This window comes from Meriones unguiculatus, chromosome 1, assembly GCF_030254825.1.
Source record: "Meriones unguiculatus strain TT.TT164.6M chromosome 1, Bangor_MerUng_6.1, whole genome shotgun sequence".
Classification (NCBI taxonomy): domain Eukaryota; kingdom Metazoa; phylum Chordata; class Mammalia; order Rodentia; family Muridae; genus Meriones; species Meriones unguiculatus.
In genome coordinates this window covers 84,224,190-84,247,761 of record NC_083349.1, presented here as the reverse complement: position 1 = coordinate 84,247,761, position 23,572 = coordinate 84,224,190, and the positions used below count along the sequence as shown (strand labels likewise).

General features: G+C 40.0%; 1 protein-coding gene across 6 annotated transcripts in view; it reads left to right on the top strand.

Annotated features, from left to right (window-relative positions):
• Nucleotides 1-1,040: 1,040 nt before the first annotated feature.
• Nucleotides 1,041-23,572, top strand: part of Cpq (carboxypeptidase Q) — a 568,473-nt gene continuing 545,941 nt past the window's right edge. The window contains exons 1-2 of one of the 6 annotated variants that reach the window (XM_060393017.1): nucleotides 1,041-1,286; nucleotides 19,566-19,660. In XM_060393017.1, the coding sequence (XP_060249000.1) occupies nucleotides 19,613-19,660 (48 nt within the window). In that variant the 5' untranslated portion in view covers nucleotides 1,041-1,286; nucleotides 19,566-19,612. The remainder of the gene's footprint in view (nucleotides 1,287-19,565; nucleotides 19,661-23,572) is intronic. The other 5 variants (XM_060393030.1, XM_060393033.1, XM_060393041.1 and 2 more) reach the window with 5 other exon arrangements.

Genomic DNA, 23,572 nt, shown 5'->3' with positions numbered 1-23,572 from the left:
AAGACCCTGGAATACCGCACAGAGGTGACAGATACACTGTGTGGAGGAGAGTGGCCGGTTAGAGGGGCGGTTACATTGTCATATGTATGTAGGTGAGAGGCCTCTGCATGTTTCTCTTCGTAGATGTTTAATTTTTTTCTTTCCTGTTTTTCGAAGCATGTGAGTTTTCGTTTTCTTACACTCCTCCTATGAAGCTAACTCTGGCGTGGTATTCAAGATCCTCCTGCCTCCATCTTCTGGGATCTGAGATAACACACACACACACACACACGCGCACGCACACACACCAGTATGCCTGATTTTTTTCTTGTGTGTGTAAGGATTCTGAGAGACAGGAACTGTGAAGTATTTCACAAAGATAACTCTGATAAAAGACTGGTTAAACAAAGAGACTTAGACTCACCAGAACACAAAATGTTAAAAAAATACGTGCACATGTACTTTGTGAGTACTGAAGCGTATTTCTTTCCCGGCTACCTTCCTGAACATACAAATGATTTTCTGTTCTCCTAGTTTACATCATGACTTCTGCCTTCATGATCACCTCCTCTCTTAGGGTCCTTCAACCTTGAAGGAAGGGAGAAAATAGCCTGGAGGTTTGTTTTAATTTTGAGGAGGGCTGGGGGACCGGCATGGGAGGAGAAGGAGGAAGGGCAGGATTGGGAGGGGACAAGGGAGGGAGCTACAGCTGGGATACAAAGTGAATAAACTGTAATTAATAAAAAAAAAATAAAAAAATATAGCTTGGAGAGAGAGAGAGAGAGAGACTGGGTCTCATTCATTCTGTAGTCCTTGCTAATAAACCTCAAAGTCCTGGGCGATCTTCCTGTGTGCTCAGCCTTCCTAGGGCCGAATGATTACTACTATGGGCAAAATAATTTAATTGCTTCCCTTGGGAAGGAGTTTGACAGTTCCCAGCACAAGGTCTCCAGAAGCCGGGCCTTAAGGATCCTCCTAGCTCTAAGCCAGGCTCCGGAGGCAGACACCGACCTGGTTCGGGCCCCGCCACTGCCTCTGCTTAAGCCCAGGTCTCAGACTGCAGCAGGGAGGGTCCCATCAGTGTCTGCCTCCCACCGGCCAGGACTCACTCCGCAGGTGCCCCGGCAGGTGAAGAAGCCAGGCGTGCAGACCCAGAGCTCCCGGGCTCTTCTGCGGCCTCCGGAGGCCCGCCCTGAGGGCCCAGCAGGAGCCAAGAGACCTTCCCGGTCCCGCCCCCAGGATGCGTTTCTAGTCCGCAGGCCTCGCTCGCATGTTGCTGCAGCCGCTCCGCAGACCCTCTTGACAAGGTGCGTGAGCCCGGGCCGTGGGAGACCCGCTTCTCGCGGTAGTCGGGAGGGCTAACTGAGGCCAGCATGCCTGGCTGCCAGTGAGCTTCCTGACAGTGCTGGAGAGCCAAGCGCAGAGGCCAGGCATTGCCTGCCATCACACTGAAACCCAGAGGGAGAGCCCAACAACTGGTGCCTGTCACCTGTAGCCTTTCTCCAAGGGCCCTGCCTGCCTCTCAGCTGCTTAGTAACTCCCTTCAGCCCTTCTCTGGAATTTCCCCTTGAGCTGCCAAAAGGGATTAACCAGGGTGGGGTGGGAACACTGGGGGTTTCTTGCTTTCATTTTCTATTGGGTGTGAAAGGCCTGGTTCCTGAGTTGCCAGTGCCTGCCTTGTAGTACTCAATAACAAATGACTATGAAGTAGAACTGAATGAATTAATGGACGAATACATAGGAAATAGTGCACAGCGAACAAATAAATGGCTGATTCAGTGAATATAAAAGTGGAGACATTGTGCTCTCAACTGTTTTCAGAGGCTCTCAACTGTTTTTCTCAGAGTTGAGTGTTTCACAATCTCTGTGGTAAATAGAGCAGAGTTTGGTTCTGTGTGATCGTTAAGCAGTCACTAGTTACACACACCCTATTATCTACTTTATTTGGATTTGAGTATATGTTTTGCTTAAAACAAAATATACCCGAGTTATTTCTTGCTTGTGATTTGTTCTCTGCTTTTGGTTTTGAGACATCATTGTCACCACAATATTTAATGTTGTCCCAAGGTACAGAGTTACATCTAAAGGAAGAACCATGTCGCAGACTTACGTGTAAATCCAGACATTTCTCTGGAATCCAAGATTATGAACCATCCTGCCAGTGTGGGGTCACAAATATAGGCCCATGCCCCTGGTTTTGATGTGGGTGTTTGGTTCTTATACTTACAATGTTAAGTACTTTACAAATTGAACTGTTGTCTAATTATCAGTTTTTAATTTTTTAATCTCTCGAATGATGTTGTTTAGTTAAGTTCCTCTCCTGAGTTAAACTTTGTGCATGTTCTTTGATCACGGTTGAAGGTGAAGATTTGAAGTGATTTGGTGGAATTCTACATACTTCCTCTGCCCTGCTTGGGTTTCTGTGAGTCTTGCCTACACTTCGTGCTTTGCAGATTACACCTCCCTGGCTTTTTTTAGTGCACTTGGAAGCACAGCCTGAGACCTTCAGTTGTATATAAAAAGGAGAGCAATATTTTCTCCTGTACTGTTACAGGCTCCAGTCTGGGTCTCAGCTGTTTCCTGTCAATCCAGTCAGATAATGCCACAATTTCCAGCATATTTATCAAATTGTATCATTTTAAATTGTTATAATAGATTACAACATTTTAGAGCTAGAAGAACCTTGGATATTTTTAAAGGACACTTAAAAAGACATTGTAACATAAATAATAAACTATTGCTTTGCATGCTATAGTTAACAAACACATATTCCAAAAATTAAATCCATGCCACCTACTTATTTCAAGTCTATCTGGTAACATGTTCTGTTTTGCTTAGTGAAAAAGACTGACTTTCTTGAGTTGTTTTCCTAAAGAGTCAGTTGTGCGGTCATGTGTCATTCAGATATAAAATGGTCAAGGTTGATATTTATGATGTTCTGACCATACACTTCACTGTTCATTTAAACTTCTTATTTATATTGTCCCATTTAATTTTTACCATAAACCTAACAGCAAAGTACAATTGAAATTCTTTTTGACCTTCCTAACATAAATAGTACTTGAAAAATGGGAAGTCAGACTCAGAACAGTTGCAGATGAAATCAGAATTTCTCCCATGAATATAGACAATGCCTGCTGTGAAATCCTGTGCCATGTGAAAGACTGATTTCATGTGTTCTGGAACATGTATGGAACCTGGATATTCTTTCCATATCCAGTGAACTGAGAATGGGGGCTGAAGAGTAGAATTATTAAGGTGGACTTAGTTTTTTTTATTATTTTTTAAAATTATCACCCAGAGGCCATCAAGTTGGCTACTTGGTAAAGGTGCTTGCTGCCAACCCTAATGAACTAAATTCAATTCCTGGACTACACTGATTCTGCAAATTGTCCTCTGATTTCCACATAGTCAGCATGTTGTGCATGTGTTCACACACACACACACACACACACTAAATAGATTTAATAAAAATTGTTACCCAAGTATGGTGACTCACACTTGTAATCCCAACACTCGGATGCCTAGGCAGGCGGATTGCTATGAGTTTATGAGTTCAAGGACAGCCTGAGGTGAGTGAGATATTGTCTAAGGAAAAAAAAAGTTTGCATTCCAGTGTGATTTGACACTTTGAACCCAAATACTCATGTATCCTGGTAATTTTATTTATTTAGGGAATTTACAGTACGTAACATTGAGGGTTGTCATCAGTGAAGGGCATTTAAGGGTGCTGTACCATGCCATGACATCTAAGCACTGCTTTGCAGGCATGCGTATGTGTGTGCTTGGGCATGTGCATGTGCATGCTCGTGGGTGAGTGTGTGCATGTGTGTGTGTGTGTGTGTGTGTGTGTGTGTGTGTGTATCAGTGCACGCATTAGCTTTGTGTCTTTGATAAAATGCTGCTTACCAAACTCCTACTAGGGAATACTGGGAATGCGCGATGGGCTTCCAGGAGCCTTACCATTAACTGATGAGAGCAAAAAAACTAGCCTGTAAAATAAGTGGAAACTTACTCTGCTTCTTTTTGTCTGCCAGATTTAGCTTCATGAAAGGCAGAGACCAATGGTAGCCTGCACATATGAGGGTCTACCCTAGTTTGATTTAGGTCGGAAGGTTGGAGCTTTATGCCCTGGAGGCTCCTGTGATGGCACAGACTTTCCCATCGCTCACAATATTATGAAAAATTTAAAGCAGAGACTTTCTAATTGCGCTGGAGGTGGGGCTTTAAAATGTACTTTCTCTTCCACCCACTGTCACTCTCTCTAAACCACTTAGCTTTTTGTTGTTGTTGTTTCTTTTTTGTTTTGTTTTGTTTTTATTATGATTTATTACAATTTATTCAATTTGTATCCCAGCTATGGCCTCCTCCCTCATCTTCTCCCAATCCCATGCTTTTTCCCCTCTTCTCCTCCCATGCCCCTTCCCTAGTCCACTGATATAGGAGGTCCTCCTCCACTTCCCTCTGACCCTAGCCTCTCGGGTCTCATCAGGACTGGCTGCATTGTCTTTCTCTATGGCTTGGTAAGGCTGCTCCTCCCTCAGTGGGAGGTGATCAAAGAGTAGGCCACTGAGTTCATGCCAGAGAAAGCCTCTGTTCCCCTTACTAGGAAATCCACTTGGAGACTGAGTCTATGGGCTACATGTGAGCTGGGGTTTTAGGTCCTCTTCATGCATTGTCCTTGGTTGGGGTACATTCTTTGCAGGGCCCCCACGGTTCAGTTTTTATGGCATAAGGTATGGAGCTCCTGTCCCATACAGGTCTTTCTATCTCCCGTTTCTTTCCCTGATCTCTGCCCAAAGTTTGGCTATGAGTTGCAACCTCTGCTTCCATACTTCTATCAACAGAGTCTTTCCGAGGCCATCTGCAGAAATTGTGGTACATTTACACACTCCATGGAATACTACTCAGCTATTAAAAACAAGGAAGTCATGAAATTTGCAGGCAAATGATGGTAACTAGAAAAGATCATCTTGAGTGAGGTAACCCAGAAGCAGAAAGACACACATGGTGTATACTCACCTATGAGTGGATATGACCCATATAATATAGGATAAACATACTAAAATCTATACTCCTAAAGAAGCTGAACAACAAGGAGGGCCCTAGGGAAGGTGCTCAATTCTCATTCAGAAGGACAAATGCGATAGATATCGGAAACAGGAGAAGACAGGGAAAAGGACAGGAGCCCCCTTAGCCTTTAAAAAAACAAACAAAAAAACAAACAATCCATTCTTGTGCTTGCCATTGGATTATTAGTCCTTTCTTTTTATGTCAGAGCATTTTCCTTCTTTCTTTCATTCATTTCTTTCTTTTCTCCTTACTTTCTTTGTCCTTTCTTCCCTCCCTCCTTTTATCTTTTCCCACTCTTCCTGTTTTAATGTAATTTTTCATTCTGTAGTTCAGTTGTCCACTCACTATGTACCCAAGGCAGCCTTCAAACTTGCTGCAACCAACCATTGCACCTCAGCTTTTCAGTTGCTAGGATTATAGGTGTCAGCCACCCCATTCAGCTCTGGGCTCTTCTCTGTAACATAGCAAAGCACTATGACCAACTGGTGTGATTCTCTTTAGTTATAATTTCTTTGGCAAATATTAATACAATTTAATATTAAATTAATATAATGTAATATTTATATTTATTTTTATTAATAAATATATTTATATTCATTTTATATTTAATATAAATGTTTATATTAAATATAAATTAATATAATTTGATATTAATATTTATTTGGCAAATATTAATATCAACAGTTTACTGAGTATGTGCTACATGCAAGATTAAGAATGGAATACTCCTGTCCCCTTTAGTTCTTTCTATCTCCCCTCTCCCCCTTCTTTCATAAGATTCCCTGCATTCTACCCAAAGTTTGGTTATGAGCATCAGCATCTGCTATGATATACTGCTGGGTAGACTCTTTCAGAAGCCCTCTGTGATAGGCTCCTGTCCTGTTTCCTGTTTTTTCTCTCTTCTGATGTCCTCAGATATTTCATTTGCCTTTCTGAGTGAGGATTGATCGTCTTACCCAGGGTCCTCCTTCTTGCTTAGCTTCTTTGGGTGTACAGATTTTAGTGTGTTTTTCCTATATTGTATGTCTAATATCCACTTATGAGTAAGTATATACCATGTGTGTGTTTCTACTTCTGATATACCTCACTCAGGATGATCTTTTCTTGATCCCACCACTTGCCCACAAATTTCATGATTTCCTTGTTTTTAATTGCTGAGTAGTATACCATTGTGTAAATGTACAATTTCTGTATCCAGTCCTCAGTTGAGGGACATCTGGGTTGTTTCCAGGTTCTGGCTATTACGAATAAAGCTGCTGTGAACATGGTTGAGCAAATGTCCTTGTTGTGTACTTGAGCATCTTTTGGATATCTGCCTAGGAGGGGACAGGAGCTCCACAGGGAGAGCAGCAGAACCCAAAAATTCTGGGCCCAGGAGTCTTTTCTGAGACTGCTACTCCAACCAAGGACCATGCATGGAGATAACCTAGAACCCCTGCACAGATGTAGCCCATGGCAGCTCAGTATCTAAGTGGGTTTCCTAGTAAGAAACTGGGACTGTCTCTGACATGAACTCAGTGCCTGGCTCTTTGATCACCTCCCCCTGATGGGAGAGCAGCCTTACCAGGCCACAGAGGAAGACAATGCAGCCAGCCCTGGTGAGACCTGATAGGCTAGGATCAGAAGGAATGGAAGGAGGACCTCTCCTATCAGTGGACTTGGAGACGGTCATGGGAGAAGAAGAAGGAGGGAGAGTGGAACTGGGAGGGAATGAGGAAGGTGGCTACTGCTGGGCTACAAAGTGAATAAACTTTGATTAATATTAAAAAATTAAAATTAAAAAAGTTACATCAGAAAAAATATTTAAGATAACATATGCTTTCTACATGGGAGAAAGCTGATCACAAGCTTACAAAAAATTTTAGTTTTTATTATGAAAAATATTAAGATTAATGAGAAATTAGTTCAATTAAATTATCATTTTTTTTTAAAAAAAAGAATGGAATACTGAGTTTGAGCAGGAGATTGAATCACGACATATTTAATTATGCTCAAAGGTAATGTAGGGTGGCCATAGTGGCATGCCTGTAATTCCAGGGTTGGCAGGCACAGATGGGGATCCCAGTGGCAAGCTGGATAGCTTCCGTTTCCCAAATCTGCCTTTGCTACAAAGTTTTGGGTTCAGTTAAGAGGGACAACCTCAATTAATAAGGTAGAGACATGAAGGAAGATCTGGATGTCAACTTTCGGCTTCCATAGGCATGAATACATGCACATATACACATGCAAACAAAACACCCACACCGCTCATACACATGCAGAAAATTACTTTATTTTATTTTAATACTGCTATAGATTCAAGGACCAGGAGTTTCTAGTTTTTCTGGGTCTGCCCACTGTATGGATAAATTTACATGTATAGCTCTGTCCTGTGGGTCCTTTCAGTCAGAATGAGCAGAGTAACGGGGCTAGACTTAATCTTCCATTTCCAAGCTGGGTATTATATTGATCAATACCTTACTTGTCGATGCTTGGTAAGCATTAAAGGTAGCTAGATGGATTTAACTGAAAATCATCATGTTCAATATGTTTTTAAAGGTCTTTAATGATCCAGGGATTCAGTCTCAAATCATCCTTTTAATATTGATACACAAGTATTATACCTGTGATAAGGTAAGGTGTATCTTACCTTAAACATATTCTGTACTTGTAAGTTTGACTTTTTCTATCCTATTTACCATTTTATCACTTTATAAAAGAGCTATCAGGAAGATTTATTCAATTCAAAAAAGGGTTGTCTTCCTTGCTGAAGGTCAAGTTATGAGAGTGTTTTATACTGGAATATTTTTCATTGTCCTCAAAGTATCATTTGACTTTTACAGTCTATAAATACCACCTTTTATAAGCATTCTTAGTCTATACAGCAATGCTGGAACTAAAAAGTCTTCCAGCCACCGTCTGTCCCTCCCTCTTGACTCTTTTGGCCTCCAAATGCCATCTACTTTAGTTTTTCACTTGTCATGGTTGGCAGAGTTAGAGAGAATGTACAGCAAAAAGTTTCAAGGCAAAGCAAGGCTCTGAGATAATAGATGTTGCCATGGACTAAAAATCAGAAGGTTGTGAGTTACTACCAGCAGGTTTGCTGCGACAGAGCATAGGCACCTGAGTTTTAAAGTTTTATTTTATACCAGCAAGATAACAGTATCTAACTGCATCTGCCTCAAATCCTCCTAGTAGCAATCAAAATACAAGTGTGCTGTTTGTAAGATAGCATGCTGATACTGTTTTCTACCAAGAGCCTGCTACTGCACCAAATTGCACCATATTGGCCTTTTCTCTAACAGTTTGTCATAGACTTTATCAAGTGTTTTGAAAAATTTATCCTAATAATAACCTTTTTCCTTTTATGTTAGTCTCCTTCTCTACCATTCTTCACTCAGTGCAAAACCTTCCAATCCTTTTTCTGCAAAGTAAACTCAACTCACTGTCAGCACCTACACCTCAGATTTGTCCCTTCTTCACAAACTGAAAAGAGTGAGTAAAGTTTACAAGTTGGTTGCTGTTAAAAGAGAATCAACAGGAAACTAGTTCTTTCCCTGCATTCAAAATAAGCCTTTAATGTGTTTTTACCCATTACTCTGCTGTAGCACACTTTTCCCACTTTCTAATTTTTATTCCTTCTCACCACTCCTGTTTCTCTAATCCTTGTTTCTCATTGTTGTTGTTACTGTTGTTAATTATTTTGCTTGTTTGCTTTTGATTTTTAAATGGAATCTCTCTCCCTGGGGAGGCCAGGTTGGGCTCATGCTTACAATCTTCCTGTCCGTGCTTCCCAAGTCCACCAGCTTTACTCTTTCCTGATGACTCCACTGGTTCTGACATAAAGATTTTAACTCTAAAAAAACCAACTCAAATATGATGTACAGTCATTAGTCAAGTCTATTTTTCTTTTTACTCCTAACTGCTCTGTCAAACTGATTTGCTTTTTTTTTAGATTGGAGATCTGCTTTAAGGTGGCAGTAACCTCTGTGTGCCCTTAGAGCACAGCTATACTGGATGATGTGTACTGGGCACTCCACTTGCATGGTCTACAGGTGTCCCTAACCCTGTTCTCTCAGAACGCTCTTCCATTTCATAAGAATTATCCTTACTGATGGAATCTTCTTCATCTGCCAATTTATGCGATACAAAATAATCAAAAGTATTTTATACTTTATTTTCCTATTCATTAAATCCTGCCCGCTCTATTTTCTAAGAATATCTCTAAGAATAAGAATTACCTTTGATTCATGTGGCCCACAGCAACAGTATCCCCTATTATCCGTTGTCCTCCTGGCTCTGGATCTCACCATCCTAGTTCTTATAAAACATTCTTGCTATAGCTACTTTCTTTTTTAAAAGTCAAATCATATAACTCCTTTGAAGAAAATTTAAACCAGGTGAAAGGTACACACCTATATAATCCCAGCACTTAGGAGGCTGAGGGAGGAGGAGGAGGAGGAGGAGGAGGAGGAGGAGGAGGAGGAGGAGGAAGAGGACTATTCTAGGTTACATAGACTCTGTGCCAAGACAACAGGGAGTGGCTGGGGGCAGGTAACAAAGGTCTAAATAGCCTGGCATTCAAGAACCATTTGTCCCTGAGTGGTACCCATCTCATCTTCTGCACAGCTATACTGGATCTCCATCACTCTCTAGGAATGTAACACTACATTCACCTCGTTCTCCTTGCCTTTGTGGTCCTCTTTGCTTGGAACAACTTTTTCTCTTCTCTGATCCTTTAGTCATTAAAACATTGTTTGTTTTTTTTTTTTTAAACCCAGCTATTCTGTGAAATCTTTCTAAGTTCCAGTCACATCTCTGTCCTAGGAGAATAAGTGGTTACTACTCCCACATCATTCACATCAACCAATGTGACCATTGGTTTTGGGCATCCAAACTCCAGTCCTCATGTGTGCAGCAAATATTTTCAAAAGCAAAGGCTATTATATCAAACCAGAGTCATTTCATACTGTTAACAGAAATAAACCTAAGGACAACAGAGTCAACTAACCAGGGCTCAGAGGGGCTAGAAGAGACTGAAGAACTAACCAAGGACCATGCATAAACTGGACCTAGGTCAGATTGTAGCCGATGGGCAGCTGGGGCTTCATGTGGGTTCCCTAATAAGGGGAGCATATCTCTGACAGAAACTCTGTTGTCTGCCTTTTGATCACTTCTTTCTGGCAGGGCTGCCTCACCAAGCCATAGGGGAAGAGGAGGAGCTCAGTTGTGATGCAACTTGAGCTGGGGTGAGAGTAGTGGTGTCTCTTTTCTGAGGAATAGGGGAGAGTGGATGGGGAGAAAGGAGGAGGGGCTGACCGGATTGAAATGAGAGAGGGACTACAATCAGAATGTAAAGTGAATAAATAAATTAATTAATTAAAAAAAGAATAATCTCAGAGACAGTCCTCCAGGCACTACTGTGAATACACACCTTAGCTGTGCACGGCATCATTCCATGGATCGTTTGCCTTAAGTGATTCCATTTTATTACCTTCTATTCTTTGATGGACTTTGTCTTTGAACTCAACAAGCCCTTTCTTTATTTTAAATTCCCACACAACAAAAATAACAAATATATACATTATTGGCAGACCCAATTATTCATTTATTTGTATATGTGTTAGTGGTGTGTGTGAGCATTGTATGTGTGTATGTATGTGTATGTGTGATTCTTGTGAGTGTGAAGGTGAATGTAGAGGTCAGTGTAGAGGTACTGAGGTTGCATGTTTTCCTCAGTGACGACAGGGTCTCTGACTGAGCCAAGAGCTCACTGACTCAGCCAGAAACCAATCCAGGATGACCCTCTCCACCAGTGGGATTACAGGCATGTGACACCACCAATCCAGAATGACCCTCTCCACTGGGGGATTACAGGCATGTAACACCACTGGTGGTTTTTTACATCGTGTTGGGAATTTGATCTCAGGTCCTCTTCACTGTGGTTGTCTTGTGATTTCCCCAAATGGTGGGTACCTCCTTCACCAAGACCAGGGCTCCAAGAACTTCTTACTTTTCACTGTACTGAATGTTAGACTCAGTCTCTACCAGTTTTTCAAAAGTGCCATTTCCATGTTTCTACCTGCATAGGGCTCCAGTGGTCCAACTGAGTAAATCTTGACTATGACTCTGGATTTGCTCATCTTCAATCTTAGGTTGGTTCACCCTTCATTCCTCTGATGAGCCTAAGGAAAGTTGTTGATTTTCAGCTTGTTTAGTTCTCCAAGACCAGTGACTTGCACACACACATAAAAAAATTAGCAATTTCTCTTGAGAAAGATGTATAATAGGAAAGCAAAGTGAAAGCAATATAATCATTGGTAATTTTTATTTTCTAAAATTGTATATTTTAAGGGAGATTTTTAAAGGCCCAATGCTTACAGATTCCACAATGACCATTTGCTATTATCCTTTTTTAATTCTTTCAATAAAGTACTGCTTTTCTATAGCTCACCAGTTACACTGAACTCATTTATTAGCTGAGCATTTTTTCCCTGGGACTAGGAATAACAGAAGCACATCTCAGAACAGTCAAGATTTTAATTCAGACAAAGAAACTGGAGTCTGTTGCTAACTTTGTATTGGTTTTCAAAAACTACTGAACATTCAACCGTATGCTTTTTAGAGATGGAGCAAATGCCTTGCAAGTTATTTTTCTAATTCCTTTTCTGAATCAGGACAAAGCACTAGCAATAGCAAGATTGGCAAGGGAAGGATTGATATGTGCCATGTGGGAATAAAGATTTTGCTTTGAAAACACAGATAGGCCTTTGGCTGTGGAAATTTACAAGGCCCAGAGAGCCCTGACACATCTTTAGAAGATGAGTCCAACAGAATAAATGGGGACTGTTTGCTGGAGCCTGGAGCCTGTCTGGCACAAACTACACTGGGAACAACTTTTCAAACATTTGCGTGTTTATACATGACACTGGGTCCTCACAATTTCCAATTAAACACTTGTCAATGAAGAAATGTTTGCTTCCTCAGAGGCAACAGTAGCCTCAGCATCAGCCTTGGCCTCTGATATGTTCCACTGAAACTGTGGTGAGCTCTTCCTCTGTGTTCTTGATCTTTTCACTATTCAGACAAAGACCGTCTTGAAAGCTGTGGAAACTGTGTCAAGCTGTGGGTCACAGAGCCAGGTTAGGTAACTAAAGAAAAACACCCAGATGAAAAGCACTTTTCAAACCAAAAAAAAAAAAAAAAAAAAAAAAACTCTAGAGCTTTAGTTTCTTTGGATTTTTAAAATTGTTTGTGTCTGAAGTGTTTTAGAAAATTATTGCATCTTAGAAAAAGGGATAAAGACAATACTGACACATTTTAAATACTTCAAAAACAAAATTTGTTTTTTTCAACACCTCAACAAACATTTCCTGATGTGTCAGTGGCTGTGTAGTGTACACGCATCCCTATCCTTGTTGACAAGAATGCTAAATAAGTGTCTGTGATGTGAACAGTAATTAACATAGAGGAAAAAGAACATAAGAACAAAAATCAAGAAAGCTTTTGTTTCATCTTTTCACAAGCTGTAATATATTAATAGGGAAAAAATCAAAACCAACTTCTGTGTCTTTGAGTAAACTGTCTGACTCCCTGGCCTCAATTTCCTAATCAATAAAATAGGTAATATAATACCAAATGTATCAATGATTGTGTTATCAGTATTAAATAAAGTAATATTTATAAACTGCTTAACATTCCTTCTAGGTGGAATCTTATAAATGCTCAACTTATAATAGTGAGTCACAAAATTCTTTTGGACTGACAAGGTTTACACATTTCTGTGTGATGAAGGAAAGGAGCAAAGAATAAGAAAAAGAAATATAGATATGTGGTAAAATGTGGACCAAAAACTTGGCATTTGGGTGGCTGATTGGAATTTCCTTCACTGGGTGAGAGCTGACAAACTGTGTAGATAAGGGCTGGGCTGGAGTAGCTTTGAAAATAGATACAAACCATCTCATGATCATAAAACTGTCTCTTCAGTTATAAAGAGGGGAGCTTTCTCTAAGTCTGAAGGAGAGAAGGGGTAGCATTTGGAGCTTAAGGAGAGTGGGAGAACTTTGCAGCAGCTGCTATAGGGGAATTTGATAGGTGTCAACTGAAGATAAATATAAGGGTTGCCCAGCAATACAGAGGACATGGCTGGGGTCAGACACCAAGTTTATAGCAGAGAGTTTGGCATGGTATGTGACTGTTGGTGGTAACACTCTGCACCCTGGAGAATGCACAAAGAAAATTCAATGTTCTGAGGAAAGTGAAGGGGATGAGGAGGAAAGCCAGAGATTTTTAAGATGCTAATGAAAATGTTGTTGGAGTCATTAACCACCAAATGCAGCTGAGGGTTCATCTGACTCTGAACTAGTGGTTTGGACGGATGGATGGTAGAAAGACTGGAAGTTAAGGTTCAATGTCATAACCTGGGTAATTTAAATGAGGTTGTGAGATACTTCGAAGGAGGTAAGCAGAGGGTGCAAGGACATCATAAAAAAGATACTCACAACCTGTGAAAAGAGAACAAAGGTCAAGAAATAATCCTGTTGCCCAAGCAAAGTGATTGTTAAGAATATCCTATGAAGAGTGGTGGGAAGAAGAAAAGAAAGCAAGTGAGGAAGAGTAAGGGGTTGATTTGCTCAAGACAAAGGATTTCCTGCAACAGTGGTAATGATGAGCTGTGTGTAATACTGGGTCCAGAGTCCAAACAGTCTGATGTGGACTGTTCTCAATTACTTTAGTTTCTATCTCATGGCTCAGCTTGTCTTGCTTCTTCATACTATGAATCGAAACTTCCAGTACACGGTGGACAAAATTCACATCTTAGTCCTGCTAATGCAAACAGCTTCTATTTGTAACACCCACATCCTTTGAATTGTGTGTTTAACTTTTAGTCAGGTGTGATGAAGCCAACAGAGGAGGCAAGATCTACCATAGAAAAGATGTTTATTATAATTCCACATTGAGTTAAATGGTGAAGGTCGTGGATCAGGGCATGGAAAGTAAGGGGACAATTAGTGTAAAGATAAAAAGCAGAGCAAAATAAAAGAAAAAACAAGCCTCAAAATGAGAAAATAGCTAGCCAAAGGCCACACCTATAAGTGTACTGCTAACAGGATGTCTGGATGTATATAGGTTGGATTGACCAGACCCAGGTGTGTCTCTGGGCATTACATACCTCAAGGAAGCAAGTCAGTTTCTTTTAACCTTTTTTTAAGTATTGACCCAATGCTTTTCTTTCTTCATTTGTGTAGCCCCATATCATTTCCAAAATTCAGTGTTTAAAAACAAACTTAAAGCTTTGAGTTTCTTTGACTAAATAATAGTATTTTCCTCCATGCCTGCAGCATTGGCTATATTCCCACCACACGCTATCAGCTTCCGTGTCCTCTGAGACGTCTACTACATGTTCTCCTTCATTTCCTTTTATTTTTTATTAAGTTTAATTTTTAAAACTTTATTCACTTTACATCCTGATCATAGCCCACTCTTTCCATTCATCCAGGCACCACTCTCCCTCCTTCTTCCCCTTTTATTCCACTCCCCTAATCCTCAGAAAGGAGGACCCCTCCTTCCTTACCAACTGACTCCAGCCTATCAAGTCTCATCAGGACTACTTCCTCTGTGGCCTGGCAAGGTCACCCCACCAGGGGGAGGTGAGCAAGGAGCAGACAACAGAGTCCATGTCAGAGCCAGACCGTGTTCCTTTTACAATGGAACACACATGGAGATTGAGTTGCCTATTGGTTACATATGAGCAGGAGTCTTAGGTCCTCTCCATGCGTAGTCCTTGGTTGGTGCATCAGTCCCTGCAGGCTCCATGGGCCTAGAATTGTTGGCTCTGTTGGTCTTCTTGTGGAACTCCTGTCCTCTCCAGGTCCTCTAACTCCCCACTATTCCATAAAGCTCCCTAAACATTTCCTAAAGTCTGGTGTGTGTCTCAGGATCTGCTTTGACCCCCGGTGGGTCGAGTTTTTCAGAGGACATATATGATAGGTTCCCTTCCTATTACCTCTATTCAGCTGCTTCCAGTGTCTATTCTGTTTGCTCTTCTGAATTAAGCATCCTCCCTAGGGTTCTCCTTGTAACTTAGCTTCTTTAGGTCGTGGATTGTGTATTGTATGGCTAATATCTGCTTATATATGAGTATATGTCATGCTTACCTTTCTGGATTTGGGTTGCCTCACCCAAGATGATCTTTTCCAGATCTATCCATTTGTCTGCAAATTTCTTGATGTCCTTGTTTTTAATAGCTGAATAGTATTCTATTGTAGAGATGTATCACAGTTTCTTTATGTATTCTTTAGTTGAAGGACATCTGGGTTATTTCCAGTTTCTGGCTATGAGGATTAAAGCCACTACAAACATAGTTGAGCAAGTGTTCTTGTCGTATGGTGGAGCTTTTGGGTATGTCCAGGAGTGGTATAGTTGGGTCTTGAGGTAGAGCTGTTCACAGTTTTCTGAGAAAGCATCAGATTGATATCCAAAGTGGTTGTTTAAGTTTGCATTCCCACCAGCAAATGAGGAGGGTTAACCTTTCTCCACATCCTCCCCAGCATGTACTGTCGCTTGGTTTTTTTTTCTGATAGGAGTAAGATGGAATCTCAGAGTTGTTTTGATTTGCATTTTCCTGATGAATAATGACTTTGACCATTTCTTTAAGTGCTTCTTGGCCCGTCTGCTTCTCTGCCAGTACCATGCAGTGTTTATTACTGTTGCTCTATATTACAGCTTGACATCAGGGATGGAGATACCTCCAGAAGATCTTTTATTGTACAGGATTGTTATAGCTATTCTGGGTTTTAAGTTTTTCACTATGAATTTGAGAATTGTTCTTTCAAGGTCTGTAAAAAATTATGTTGGTATTCTGATGGGAAATAGCAATGAATCTATAGGTTGCTTTTGGTAAGATTACCATTTTTATTATGTTGATCCTATAGATCCATGAGCATGGGAGATTTTTCCATCTTCTGAAATCTTCTTCAATTTCTTTCTTCAGAGACTTGAATTTTTTTTTTTTATCCAAGTCTTTCGCGTGCTTGGTTAGGGTTGCACCAAGATACTTTATGTTTTTGTGACTATTGTGAAGGGTGTTATTTCCTTAATTTCTTTCTCAGCCAGTTTGTTGTTTGTGTACAGGAGGGTTACTGATATTTTTTGAGTTAATTTTGTATCCAGCCACTTTACTGAAGTTGTTTTTCAGCTGTAGGAGATCCATGGCAGTATTTTTGAGGTCACTCAGGTATACTATCATATCATCTGTGATACTCTGACTTCTTCCTTTGCAATTTGTATCCCCTTGATCTCTGTTAATTGTCTTATTGCTCTAGCTAGGACTTCCCACACTATATTGCAGACATACGAAGAGAATAGGCAACTTTGTCTTGTCCCTGATTTTAGTGGAATTGTTTTGAGTTTCTCTCCATTTAATTTGATGTTGGCTATCAGCTTGCTGTATATTATTTTTAAATATGTTTAGGTATGAGCCTTGTATCCCTGATCTCCCCAAGACTTTTATCATGAAGGGGTGTTGGATTTTTGAAAGGCTTTTTTTGTGTGTGTAATGAGATGATCATGTGATTTTTTTCTTTTAGTTTGTTTATATGGTGGATTACATTATTACATATGATAGATTTTCATATTTTGAACCATCCTTGCATACCTGGGATGAATCTTATTTGATCATGGTGGATGATGTATTTTATATCTTTTTTGATTCAGTCTGTGAGTATTTGTTGAGTATTTTTGAATCAATGTTCATCAGGGAGTTTGGTTTGAAATTTTCTTTGTTGAGTCTTGGTGTGGTTTAGGTATCAGGATAACTGTGGCTCCATAGGATGAGTTTGGCAATATTCCTTTTGTTTCTGTTTTGTGGAATGGTTTGAGGAGTATTGGTAATAGCTCTTCTTTGAATTTTGTCAGTATCTGCTGTTATGTCCCTCCTTTTATTTCTGATTTTGTTAATTTGGATACCGTCTCTCTGTCATTTAGTTAGTTTGGCTAGAGGTTTGTCTATCATGGAACCAGTTGTTGGTTTCATTGATTCTTTGTATTGTTCTTTTTGTTTCTAAGTAATTGATTTCAGACCTGAGTTTGATTATTTTCTGCCATCTACTCTTGGATACATTTGCTTCTTTTTGTTCTAGAGATTTTAGGTGTGCTTTTAAATTGCTAGTATATGAACTCTCCATTTTTTTTCTTTTTTTTTTGGTTGTTGTTTTTTATTTTTACGAAGGCACTTAGTGCTATAACCTTTCCCCTTTGCATCGCTTTCACTGAGTCTCATAAGTTTTGGTATGTCATGCCTTTTTTTTCATTGAATTCTAGAGAGTTTTTAATTTCTTTCTTTATTTCTTCTCTGACACAGTAGTCACTGATTAGGGAGTTGTTCAGTTTCCATGAGTTTGTAGGGCTTTTTGTTGTTTCTATTGTAGTTGAGTTCCAGCTTTAAACCATGGTGATATGATGAGATAAAAAATGGTATTTTTAATCTTCTTGCATCTTTTAGGCTTGCTTTGTGGTTGAGTATAATTGTCAATTTTGGAGAAGGTCCCGTGAGTTGCTGAGAATAATGTATATTCTTTTGTATTTGGATGACAAGTTCTCAAGATATCTGTTAGGTCCATTTGATTCATAATGTCTGTTAGTTTTATTATTTCTCCATTTAGTTTCTGCCTCAATGATCTGTCCATTTGTGAGAATGGGGTGTTGAAGTCTCCAACTATTAAAGTGTGAGGGCCGATGTGTGATTTAAACTTTAGTAATGTATCCTTGCATTTGGGGCACATATGGGGCACATGTCAGAAGTGAGATGTCATCTTGCTGTATTTTTCCTTTGGTGAGTATGAAGTGTCCTTCCCCATCTCTTTTGATTAATTTTTGTTGAAAATCTATTTTATTAGATACTAGAATGGCTATTCCAGCTTGCTTCTTGGGTCCGTTTGCTTGAAAAACCTTTTATAGTCTTTTACTCTGAGGTAATGTCTACTTTTATTGCTGATGTGTTTCTTGTGTGCAGCAGATGGATGAATAATCTTGTTTTAGCACCCATTCTGTTAGTCTGTCTGTATCTTTTTATTGGGGAGTTGGGGAGTTGAGGCCATTGCTTGTTGACAGATATTAATGACTAGTGATTGCTACTTCCTGTTTTTTTATGTTGGTACTGTTAATGTGTTTTGTGTGTGGGGGGGTGTGTGTTTCCTTTCTTTTGGTTTTGTTGATGTGGAATTACTTATTTCCTATGTTTTGCTGGATGTAGTTAACCTCCTTGGGTTGAAGTTTTTCTTCTTGTATCTTCTGTAGGACTGGATTTGTGGTTAAGTACTGTTTAAATTTGCTTTTGTCGTGGAATATCTTGTTTTCTTCATGGTGAGTAATAGTTTTACTGGGTATAGTAGTTGGGGATGACATCTGTGGTCTCTTAGTGTCTGTATGATATCTGCTCAAACCCTTCTGGATTTTAGACCTTCTACTGAGAGGTCAGGTGTAATTCTGAAAGGTCTGCCTTTATATGTGATTTGGCCTTTTTCCCTTGCAGCTTTTAATATTCTTTCTTTGTTCTGTTCGTTTAGTGCTTTGATTATTATATGGCGGGAGCTTTTTCTTTTCTGACCCAGTCTATTTGGTGTTCTGTAAGTTTATTTTATGTTTTATAGGCATCTCTTTCTTTAGGTTGGGGAAGTTTTATTCTGTGTTTTGTTTTCTTTTTGAAAATATTTTCTGGGCCTTAGAGCTGGGAGTCTTCTTCTCCTATTACTATTATTCTTAGGTTTCGTCTTTTTATAGTAAACCTGATTTCTTGGATTTTTGTCAGGAACTTTTTATATTTAACATTTTCTTTGACTAATGTATCAATTTCTTCAGTCATATCTTCTACACCTGAGATTCTCTCTTCCAACCCTTGTATCCCATTGGTGATGCTTTTGTTTATAGTTCCTCTTCTCTTCCATAGGTTTATGTCCAGGATTGCCTCAGATTGTGTGTGTGTGTGTGTGTGTGTGTGTGTGTTTAATTATTCTTCGATTTCCAGTTTTTAGGTCTTAAACGGTTTTGTTCATTTTCTTCTCCCATTTGATTGGATTTTCCTATATTTCTTTAAGGGATTTGTTCAATTCTTTCACATGTTCCACTGTGTTTTCCTGTAATTTTTTTTGAGAGATTTGTTTTTCTTTTTCAAGGCCTCTACCATTTTTATAACCTAAGATTTAAGATCGTTTACTTGTCCTTCAAGTGTGATAGTACCTCCAGGGCTTGCTGTGGTAGAGTAGTTGTTTTCCGGTGGTGTCATATGGCCCTGGGTTTTGTTGCTTGTGTTCATATGCTGGCCTCAGCCATTTGGTTGTCTCTGGTGTTAGCGAACCTGGTGGTATCTGATGGTAGTTGACTTCTAGGATTGTAGAATAATCTGGTGGTCCCAGATGATAGCTGTCCTCTGGCTTTCCTGCATGATAGCAGATCTCAAGGAATACAAGGAAAACTGGTAGTCTCTCCTGGGTGTTGGTCTCTGTTACTTTCTGATGGTTGCTGCTGCTTCCTGATAGGTGCTGTTCCTGGATGGTTGCCGGCAGGTGGAGATACAGTGTGGGAAATGGACCTGGCCCAGAAGATGCTGCTTGGAGCACACTGTTGTTCCCAGGTAGTTTCTGGTCTTGGGAAATGGAGCTGCCCCATAAGTGGAACTTGAGGCATGCTGAGGGAGGTTAGCCACAGATGGCCCTAGGCAGATTGTGCCTGCAGTCCTCTGCAGCTGGGCTCTAGCAGGCCAGGAGTTGCTGTTCTCTGATAGTTGCCTTTGGAGTGGGCCCAAAAGATAGTGCTTGGAACACTCTGCTGTTCTCCAGTGGTTACCTGGTCCAGGGCAATGGGGCAACTTTTCTTTCCTTTTAGCTTTTCTTGTTTTGATTTTCTAAAATACACAAAAGAATGTGTTTCCTTTTGACATGTTCATACACACACATATTATTGTACATTTTCATATTTATTTCTACACTGTTCTGCTTCCTACCCTCTGTACCCACCCCCTCTCTCACACACACATGCACACACACACTCCTGATCAAATAAAATTCAGATTCTATATATAAGTGAAAACATACAGAGTCTCAGCAGTTAATAGCAATGTCTGCTCTTCCAGAAGACCTGAATTCTATTCCCAACACCCACATGGCGGCCCATAAACATATAAATATCTATAATCCTAGTTCCAGGGGATCTGGTACCCTTTTCTGGCCTTGTGGGTAACTACATGCATGTTCTTCACACACACACACACACACACACACACACACACACACACACACACAGACGCGTGAGCACACACACATTCAAAACACCCAAACACCCAAAATAAAAAAGAGAAGAAAAAAGAAAAAAGAAAACGTTGTTTAAAAAGGAAAACACAATATCTTGTAGAATGATAACTTCCATTTCTATAATTTTACTTGCAAATGACATAATGACATCATTGGTGGCGAAATAAAACTTCATTTTATATATATATATATATATATATATATATATCATGCTATGTTTTCTTTATGCAGTCATCTGCTGAAGGGCATTTCATCTGTCTTCACATCATGGCTATTGTAAACAGCGAAGTGGTTCGGTGGTCCCTCAGAGTCATTGCAGGACACACCCAGACAGCAATTTTTCAGCACGCAAAGGAGGTTTATTACCAAGCAGCAACTGGGGAGGGGAAGGGTTGCCTCTGGATTGGGCAAAGGCAGACAGCAAGCAGCAGCAGGTTTTTTTTGTTTTTCTTTTTTCTTCCTTCTTGCAGTGGGTTTTTAGGAAAAAAATGGGAAAGTCTATGCTACGGTAAGTTGCTAATGATTGGATATTTCACTGGAATTTTGATTGTTGGATCTTAGTATTTAGTCCCAGGAATGAGTCAGTGGCCAAATAAGAAAATAGTGCTTGGGGGCTAGCTTTAGGAATGTAACCTAACAGTTTAGCAAGGGAGAGAGCAGGATAAAGGGTGAAACTTGTCAGTACCATGTTTGCCATGCTCCAGCTATTAGGGAGCCCTTCAAATAGTGCTACAGTAAACAGTATGTGAAGGTATCTTTGCGATATGCTGACTTATATGCTTTCTCAGGTGAATGCCCAAGAGAACTAGACATGGATTATATGTAAATTTACTTTTAGAAACTTTTTTTTTTGAGGAACTTCTGCATTGATTTCCACGGTGGTTGCACAAATTTGTATTCATAACCAGCAGTGAAGTAATGTTCTTCTATTGTTTCCTTGATGACAGCCATTCTGACTGGAAGTATATAGTAAGGGATACAACTGTAGTGAGGGAGACTGACTGACAGTTCACTAAGATAAGTCCAGGGAGATACTTTGCATATGCATATATATATGCTAATTTATTTATTAAAAACTAAGGAAAGCTAAACAAGAAGGAAGACCCTGGGTAAGATCATCAATCTTTATTCAGAAAGGCAAACGGGATGGACATCGGAAGAGGGATAAAACAGGGAACAGGACAGAAGCTTACCGCTTACCACAGTAGGCCTCTGAAAGACTCTACCCAGCAGTATATCAAAGCAGATGCTGAGACTCATAGCAGAACTTTGGTCAGAGTGCAGGGAATTTTATGAAAGAAGGAGGAGATGAAAGACCTGGAGGGGACAGAAAGTCTACAAGGAGAGCAACAAAATCAAAAAATCTGGCCACATGGTTCTTTTCTGAGACTGATACTCCAACTAGAACCATTCATGGAGATAACCTAGAACCCCTGCACAGATGTAGCCCATGGTAGCTCAGTGTCCAAGTGGGTACCATAGTAAGGGGAACAGGGGTTGTCTCTGACATGAACTCAGTGGCTGGCTCTTTGATCACTTCCACCTGAGTCGGGGAGCAGCCTTGCCAGGACACAGAGGAAGACAATGCAGCCAGCCCTGATGAGACCTGATAGGTTAGGGTTAGATGGAAGGGGAGAATGACCTTCCTTATTAGTGGACTTGGGGAGGGGCATGGAAGGAGAAGAGGGAGGAAAGGTGAGGCTGAGGGGGGGTATAGCTGGGATACAAAATGAATAAATTGTAATAAATAAAAATAAATTAATTTAAAAATCACAAAAAATAACCTAAGGAAAAAAATCTTGAAACCATCCAGATAATAATGACACTTTTACAAAATGCAAATATTATCAGGGATAAAGATAGAACAGAGATCGAGGGAATGTTTAATCAATGCCTGGCCCAACCTGAGATCCATCCTATGAGAGAGAGTCAACATCCTGACACTGTTAATGATACTTTGCCATGCTTGCAGATGAGAGCCTAGCATAGTTGTCCTCTGAGAAGCTCCACAAAGCAGCTGATTGAAGCAGATGCTGAAACTCACAGTCAAACATTAGGAAGAGAGCAGGAAGCCTTGTGGAAGAGTGGAGGAAAGGATGGAAGAATGTGGGTGGGGTGCAGCAAGATCTCCACAAGAAGACCAACAGATCCAACTAACTAAGCCCCAGAAGGGCTTGCAGAAACTGAAGCATGATTAATGACCATTCATGGACTAAACCTAGGCCCTCTACACATATGTAGCTGATGATCAGCTTAGTCCTTATGTGCATTCCTTAGTAAAGGGAGCAGTGTGTTGCCTGTTTATTTTTATTTTTATTTATTTTTTATCACTTCTCTGTAATGGGGTTGCCTTGTCTGGCCTCAGTGTAAGAGGATACCCTCAGTCCTGATGCAACTTGTTGTGCCAGTGTAGGTTGGGGGGGTCTTCTTTTTTCTGAGGAGTAGAGGAAAGGTAGGGGGGAAAGAGATAAAAAGGGAGGGACTTGGAGGAGAGGAAGAGGGGGCTATGATTGGGATGTAAAGTGAATAAATAAATAAATTTAAAAAAGAAAGACATTCCCATGCCTCAATATCAGGGATTCTCAACCTGTGGGTCATTACCCCTTTGGGGTCACCTATCAGGTATCCTACATAACATATACTTAACATTACAACTCATATCAGTAGCAAAATTACAGTTATGAGGTAGCAGTTAAATAATTTTATGGGAGTCCCTGCAACATGAAGAACTGTATTAAAGAGACACAGTGTTAGGAAGGTTGAGAACTACTGCTCTAGCTAAAGGAACATCCATCCTCTGTCCAGCTGTACACATTTAGGTTACAACTTGGCATAGTTTTTTATGCCAAGAGGAAGGAGATTCACACAAAACATGAACAAAATCTTCCTTTTTTCTGCCTGAAGGAGGCATGAGGCATTCCCTTCCTACCTTGATATATTAGCTCTCATAAAACTTCAGGAATTTTATTTCTGTTTTGTTTTTAGTAAAATATGAAGTGGTTTTGAAAAGCAGTTTACCTTTGGATATAAAGAAAGAGAAAACCTTTTTGATGTTTGGGAATGGATTTTCTTAAGAACAAAAATAATTCAAAGGCTTTTACAAAAGAATCAATGGATTTTTTGTCATTGTTTTAGAATCTTATAGATCATAATCACATTGAAAATTAGAACACGAATATTCTTAAGGTTGACACTTTGTATCCCCCCTGTGGTTCCCTCCCCCCTCCTGTCACAAT